Source organism: Limulus polyphemus, unplaced genomic scaffold, assembly GCF_000517525.1.
Source record: "Limulus polyphemus unplaced genomic scaffold, Limulus_polyphemus-2.1.2 Scaffold1301, whole genome shotgun sequence".
Taxonomy (NCBI): domain Eukaryota; kingdom Metazoa; phylum Arthropoda; class Merostomata; order Xiphosura; family Limulidae; genus Limulus; species Limulus polyphemus.
Genome location: NW_013666911.1, coordinates 120395 through 128699, shown reverse-complemented (window position 1 = coordinate 128699; position 8305 = coordinate 120395). Strand labels below are relative to the sequence as shown.

Here is an 8305-nt window from a genome sequence, read left to right as displayed (position 1 = left end):
AAATTTTGAACACTTCAACGGATCCAATATAACCTTTATTTTCTTGAGAAAAATCATTTTAAAAACTTTATTTAAATTGTCCTCGAATGATAGGCCCCTCCATCCCAAAATCATCCTATAAGTAAAATACAACTACAAGTAGTAGCCCTCCTTTGAACTCTTTCCAATAACTCCACGACAATACTCTAACAGTCTATGTGTGGCCTAACCAGTGAAATGCTCAAAGAAACGATAACCTTCTTTGACTTATGTTTAATATTATTATAAATACAACCCTAAACCCTAGTTGCTTACCCACTGGTAACAATAATCTGCCCAAAAGGCTTAAGAATAAGATCGACCAAATTACACTGCTGAGTAAACTTAATTAAATAGTATTCCAATGGCAATACCCTAAAAGAAAAAAGGGAAACTTTCCATTTTAGTGTAATACTCAAAACAAAAGTACTGCTCAACTGTCGTGTGAGACCAGTCAATTCGTAATCCATTATCAATAAGTTAAAAACATTATAATAAAATATTTAGCTAGCTTGAGGATTTATGAGGATATGTAACCGGAAGTCATATATAGTCCAAACAACCACTAGGTGTCTCTGCATGTTTAAGCGGAAGCAGACGAAATATTCGCCACGCCATAAGTTAGTTGTTTGTGACGCTAAAATTAGTAAAAATGGATTATTTGAAAAGTGGCTTAAAATCTGTTTTGGGTGCCCAAGCAGATTCACAACAACCAACCGCAGCTGAAACAGTAAGAAATAAATTTTGACTTTTCTTAATTTCACAATAAAATTAGTTGTGTTGTTGGCTAATTTGAGTTATTTTTATATCGTTACTAAAATATTAGCTACCAAGAGTCCCAGAATCCATTACCTACAACAACTTGAACAAGTACACATGGTTAAGTGTTCAGTAATGACACACAGTAACTAAAGTTACAGACATTTGCTGTTGCCGTAATGAACTTCACTTTGAGTAGCCTATGACATTTACCTTTGGTAATTACAAAACGTTAATAATAAACGGAGGGTTGACGCTTATTGAAAATACTTTGTAAACCTAGAGCCAGGCTACACAAACATCTACCCTAAATCTTGAGCCAGCCTACTACTAGTACTAGAGCATGATAAATTATTCAGGTGTAATCGTACTCATAATCACAGGGTTGAGGAAATATGATTATTTTATTAAACAATACAAGGTACACGGAAAAAGAAAGAAAAAAAAACAAAAAACATTGACACTAGTAGTAGTAATGATATGTAGACCAAAGCACAAACAGGAAATTATATAGATTTTTGCCGGCAGAAAAAAAAATCAGTAATTTTTCTTTCTTTCCAAAGGCAAAACAACATACATAAAATTACTTATGAACTTTGCAAATCAACATATCACTTTATAAAACCAGCTTTCAGGCATTGTAATATTATTATTAATAATGGAGAGTTATTTGCTTCGGACTTGAGTTCTGGTAACTCAGTTGGAAAGTCTTAGGTCACGTGTCGGAGCACTGCATCCTCTGGATTTTACAGTGCTAAAATCCAGAGTTCAATTCCCTGTGATGGATACAGTAGGTAGTCCAATGTGGCTTTGCTCTAAAACAAACTCAAACTTGCAGCACTGGTTTTATTATATGAAGTATTCCATGAAAAAGAAATACATGTACAAATAAGTTGCATGTTATTTTAAGAAAGAGGAATTATGGATTTTTTTCTCTTCAAAAACAAGTATAAAAAACTCATTTGTATTCTCAACATTTAAATAGATTTCTCTAACTCTTTTGGGAATAGAGTTCTGGAGTCTGGATCTTTCCAGTTGAGTATTGTCATATCATTAACCATGAAGTTGGAAATATATATATATAAGTACTAAAAATAACAATTGAACTGTTAAGTAAAAAAGTGTATTTAAATATCACAGAACAATTATATACTGATTTTTTCAACATCATGATTTGTATTTTCTCTCTCTTTTTTTTTATAGATTTTGTAACTGATGATTTGTTTCTGATGGTTGAAAATATATAGTGTAGAAATTGGGGGATGAGAAAGAAGCTTAGTGTTTGGGAATGGGACTGAATTCTGGCCCTCTATATTGTCAAGGAAGATCCTTGGATTTCTTGCTTCAGCATTTACAGCCTATGTCAATGTAGATAACCAACGTAAATGCAAGCAAGGAAATCAGGCATAATTTTTAAGCTGCAAGCAAACCATTCCACAAGTATATAACTTACTGAAACAAAATTTTGTTTAACAACTTTGCATCAAGTTAATATGAATATACTAAAGGAAAATAATGTCTTAAGATGTTGTTTTTTCAAGGTTGTTACTTATTATATGGAAGAGGGAAAAGGTGTGGATTTGGTGTACTTAGATTTTCAAAAAACGTTTAGTAAGGTACCACTCAAAAGATTAACTAAAAAAATTAAATTGACAGGGATTCTAGAAAGAGTAATTAACTGAACTGTAGGATGTTTGGATGGGAGCAAGTAAAAGGATGTTATTAATGGAGTAAGTTAAATTGGAGCTGGTTATTGTTACTAATGGAGTACCTTAGAGGTCAGTGCTTGGGCCTTTGTTCATTCTTGTTTGTACTAATGATATTCAAAGGTTCTTGATGATTTTCTGGAAATTAAATGGTGGTCTTAAGTGTTTACTTTTCCTAATTGTGTATATATGAGGACAGTTTTGAAGACTAACTGGTCCCTTGCTGACCTTAGGTGATGTTATATTAATATTTAAGTTATAAATTATGGGACATAAAAGAGCTTTTTGGCTGATTGAAGAAAAACTAATCTGTAAATATAGCCCTGATTTCTCAAATATTCATAACATTTTCTTAAACTCTTGTAAAGCTGTAGTTGTCAGCACTTTAGATGGCAGTTTATTCCACAGAATTACTGTCTTATTAGGGAAATAAAACTGCCTCAACCAGAAATGTGTGATTTTAAAAATCTTTACATGTAGTTTATCACCTCTTTATCACCTACTGCTCTCAGGATTCAAGGACTGTACAAGCCAGTAGGCCACACTTAGAATAATGTGTACAAGTATTTTATAAGATACAAAAAACAAGGAACTATTTGGCCCTTGAAAGAAAGTAAAAATTTAAATCTACCCATTATTTCTTAGGAAGCCATCAGTTCCCTACTTAAAATCTTGTAACGTCCTGGCCATCACTTTGGTCGATGGCATTTCATGAGCCAATCACTCTCTTAGTAAATATAAATACCATCTTAACTGGATTATGCATATAGCTAGGCTACTGAATTCAACTTTTTTTCTCCAGTGTATACTCATGAATATTTAAATAGCATTCTTCATCCAGAACAATTGCTGGAAGGAAACACAGTTGATGAACAAGATGGTTATATTAATATTGATCTTATTAAGAAAAACATTGGGAAGTTTAAAGATGGACAGGGCTTCCGGCCCAGATGTTATTTTTCCAAAGGTTATGAAGGAGGTTAAGGACTGGATATGTGAGCAAATTGCTAATATTTTTTGAAAGTCTTTGAGTAATGGAAAAAGTGCCAGAAAATGGGTAATGCTACTCCTCTTTTTTTTAAGGGAGGTGATAAAAATTGTCCGTTTAAGTATAGCCCTATTAGTCTTAAATCACTGGTTGTAAAAGTTATTGAAAATCTGAGTAAAGATACATTGCAAAGTAATTAACATCTTTTAAAATATTTTTGGAGAATAAACATGGTTTCAGTATGGGAAAATCTTATCTTTCTAATCTTTTGACATTCTTAAGTAGGTTACTGTTTATGTGGATGAGGTTAAAGTTGTGGATTTTGTTTTCCTGTATTTGACAAGATGCCAAGTAAAAGTCTTGTTAAAAATATTCTCTCTTTGAGTTGGCTTCTTGAATCAAAAAATGGCTAGAGAGAATAAATTGGAGGTTATAAATGGAGTTCAGACAAACTGTTTTAATGCCGTAAGTGGGGGATACCTCAGTGTTCATTGTTGGGATCTTTGTTCTTTTGGATTTACATTAATGAAATAGATAAAAGAATTGTTCAATAAATTGCTTAAATTTGCTGAGCCCCCTGTGGCACAGTGGTATGTCTGTGGATTTACAGTGCTAGAAACTGGGTTTCGATACCTGTGGTGGGTAGAGCACAGATTTCCCTTTATGTAGCTTTGTGCTTCACTACAATCAAACAAACTTTGCTGATAATCCTAAAGTTTGGTTTTGCTGGTTGTGAAGAGGTTGCTGCTGCTTTCTAAAAGGATTTAGGTCACTTGGTAAGTTGGGCAAATATCTGGCATATAGCTTTTAATTATAATAAATGTAGGGTAATGCACCTTGGTTATCTTAATTTAAGTTATATTGTTGTAAGCTATATTTTGAATGTTCTAATTTAAATGTTTGCTAGAAAGAGCCGCTAATCATAATGATGTAATTATTGAGGTTTGTGTAGTATGTGGAAGTAGAAGGATACATTATAAATACAAGAGAGTAATGAATGAGAAGTTAATGAACAGTTAAGGAGTGAGTGATACAGTTCAGTGCCAAAAAAGTTATTCAATGAGAATTATCATGTATGTTTAGTTAATCGATCAGGAAGCAGAAGCTCTGGCAAGGAAAGTCATCACTTAATTTGTTTCAAGATTTGGCATGCTTAAGGATCTTAATGCAAATCAGAAATGAAACTATGAATCAGCCTTGTTTGCTGAAATGTGTCAAATCCTTGGAACCAAAAAGACCAGGACAACAGCTTTTTATCCATCTCATGATGACATGGTGGAGAGAAATAACCATATGTTTAATTAGCCATTTATCAGAAAACATGGAATCAAGATGTTCCATTGCTAATTATGAGTTATCAAACAACATTATAGGAAGATACAGGTAACACATCATGATCACTGGTTTTTGAGAAAGAACTTAAAGTGCCATTGGACTTCCTGTACTCAGATCCAGAGGTTGATCACTTAGAGTGTTGAATAGAGTATGCAAAGGGACTAAGAAACACCATTGAGGTCATACAGGACTTTATCTGTGAAAGACTTAAATCAGCTAGTGATAAAATAAAAAGATGTTATAATGTTAATGCTGATTAGACTATATTCCATTGAGGTATGTTATGGTTGTATATAATCTCCACAGCAAGAAAGGATGTACTCCAGTTAAGCAGGTGTTGGGAAGTATATTGGTGAGAGATTGGCCACCTGAGTAACTCCAAGGAAGAATCTGTCTACAGAAAATATACCTGCTGGGAACCCTAGGATTACTGTCAAGACCGCTTCCAGAATAACAACAAGGATAGAGTCACCAGTGGATTTGCTTGATTACCTGCCCAGGGTGAACTTCCCAAGTGACAACAAGGGAAAAGAGGCCATTTTTTCTGTATACCATAACTCTCATAAAAGAAAACCACCAAAAGACTTGGTGAATGGACAGTTTAGTGATTTTTGTATTAGAATTTTTAAGTAACTTCACAAAACATGAAAATTGCATTTTTGAAACCTATTGTTTTCAGCTAAACGATTATCAAGGAAATTCTCTGAGTTTTGTATTTGTAAGTATGTATAATTTTGATAGGAATAACTGTAACACTGTTATGGAAGAAAAGAACCTTGGTGTTTTGATTGATCAGTCTCTTAAGCCATCTAAGTAATAAGCTGTTACTAGTGATAGGACAAAGAGAATTTTGGTTTGTATTCACAAAAATATTACATGTCTGATGATGTTATTCTTTTATTGTACTTTTATACTGTAGGTCACTCGTTAGGCATCATTTGAGGTATTATTTTCAATTTTAAGACTCCTTATCTTAAAATTTTAACACGTTGAATTATTATAAAATATATATATATGATACCTGAGATGTTAAAGGTTGTCATACAAGAAGACAGGTTAATATCTTGGAAATTGTTTTCTCTTGAACAAAGAAGAATTAGAGAGGATCTAGATGGAGGTGTTCAAGATTATTAAGGGAATTAATCGTATTTGTATTTAATGGTAAGAGTGGTAAGACAAAGAGACACAAATATAAATTTTGGTAAAATAGGAGTCATCTTACCTTCAGACAGTTTTACTTTTTTGACCGGGTTGTTGGCATTTGGAAAGGGCTGTCTTCAGATGGTCGATGCAGTAAATTTAAGGGAAGGCTTGTTAAATATCTAAATAATCAGGCTGGCATTAAGTTTTTTTTAATAGGGTGTGACAGCCTTGATAGACCAGTAGGCTCCTTTCATATCTTTAGATGTTATGGCCTGTCTTTTCCAAATTTTAAACTTGTTTCCTCTCATCTTATTATCTTTAGAATATAGCACAAACAAATCACAAGCCCTTTTCTTATTGGTCCCTGGGTGGGTGAGTGATAAGCTTCTAAATGTATAATGCAAAAACTCAGGGTTTGGTTTCATAAGGGATCTAAACCTATCCCTTCAATCCCTGATATTGTTGTAGCCTTATACAGAACCATTTGCAAGAAGTCAATATCCTTTATTATTCTAAGAATATTCAATGCTAATAAGGCTAACTGGAATATAATAGACACAGCAGTGGTTGAGACATTTATTTACATTATCAAATTGCATGAACAATAACTTTTATGGTGTGAACTATATTAATTCTATCAATTGTATACGAGTCAGTTGCATCAGAATTAGGGTAAGGATTAATAATAATTTTAATTATTTATTTTAACCCCATTTTTTTATTATTATTAATCTTTGATTGAATTAACTTCACTCATCATTCAGAAGAATTTACAAACAAGTAGTTAGGCTAGATGACAAAACTGTATAAATTGAGGTCTAACTAGTGATTTGTATAGAGAGATAATTAATCATCTTAGGCTGTAGTCAGTATGTCTAAAAATACACCCTAGAATTATGTTTGTTTTTCTACTAGCAACAGTACACTGCTTTGATAGCTTTAGTGGTTTATCCATCACTATACCAATATTATTTTCTTCAGTCATGCTATTGAATAAGTTCCTATGTATATTAAATATGTGATATGTTTTAATAGAGCAAATATATTATCTTGCACTCACTATACTTTATCTAGGTCATTTGCTATATATTTGACCACTTACCAATTGATACAAGATATTCTTTAATACCTCAACATCATGGATACATCTTGCAATACCTAAGAGCTTAATATCATCTGTAAATAATAAAATACAAAGATCAAACACTGACCTCTGAGACACTCCTCTAGTAGCAAGGGTCTGGTTTAAATGGTCTTTAGTAATAGCAACTTTTTGCTTTCTCCCATCCAACCACCCTACAATCCAATTAACTTGTCCCTCACCAAACCCCTATTAATGTGATTTTCTTAGCTAATCTTTGGTGTGCTACCTTATCAAAAGCCCTTTGAAAATCTAAGTACACAGAGTCTGTACTCTTTATATCTTTCAGATAACAAGTAACATCATCAAGAAAGAGATCAGTAAGTCAAAATTTCTCTTTGGTGAATCTGTGTTGCTTTCATTTATAATATCATATTTCAATAAATCCAGACTCTAATATTCTTGCTACAAAACTAAAACTAACTGAACAATGATTTTCAGGCCTTCTCTTATTACTCTCGCTAAAAATAGGATTAAAATTAGCAACTGTCCAATCCTTAGGCACTTTCTCATTGCCCCTTGACATATTAGGTCATCAAGCAATTTATGTCACATTTTGGGACACTTTCATTAACCACCCCCCAAAAAATATACATCACGTATAATAGTTAAACCAACCACCTAAACATCATGTTAGTGTAGCCTATACACTGTGTAAAGTTCAGTATATACTTATCCCTAATAGTGATGGCACACAATGAGACACACACAATCGGCATGTAATGCTGTTTGAATACAAGAAGGGAAACAATGCCGCTGTAGCTACAAAGAATATCAAAGAAGTTTATGGAAATATTTTGAACATTTGTAAGTGTCAATGATGGTACAGCAAATTTCGTTCACGTGACTTTAGCTTTTAAAAACTGTGATGGCAAGGGCTGACATGTTGGAATTGGTATTGATGCTCTGAAGATGCTTGTTGAGTCTAACCCAAGGCAACACACTCACGAAATGGCTCTGAAATTGTATGTCTCTCATGAAACAATACGTAAACATCTAAGGAATATGGGAAAACTCCATAAAGAAGGTGTTTGGGTGCCTCACGAACTCTCCGATGATCATCGTTTCCAACGTGTGAACGTTGCTTCGTCTCTTCTGGCGCGTAGTGCGCATGAACCATTTTTGGACAGAATTGTTACCAGTGATGAAAAAATGGATTCTCTATGTAAATATTAAACGCCAAAAACAATGGATCAGTCCTAGACAAAAACCACT

The 8305-nt window shown here is 33.3% G+C and overlaps 1 protein-coding gene across 3 annotated transcripts in view; it reads left to right on the top strand.

Moving 5' to 3' along the window:
- The first annotated feature begins 622 nt into the window (after nucleotides 1–622).
- Nucleotides 623–8305, top strand: part of LOC106463014 (general vesicular transport factor p115-like) — an 88020-nt gene continuing 80337 nt past the window's right edge. For 2 of the 3 annotated variants that reach the window (XM_013922979.2, XM_022390414.1), the window contains exon 1: nucleotides 623–748. In XM_013922979.2, coding sequence (XP_013778433.1) covers nucleotides 671–748 — 78 coding nt within the window. In that variant the 5' untranslated portion in view covers nucleotides 623–670. Of the gene's footprint in view, nucleotides 749–7375; nucleotides 7411–8305 lie in introns of those variants that run through there. The other variant, XM_022390415.1, reaches the window with a different exon arrangement.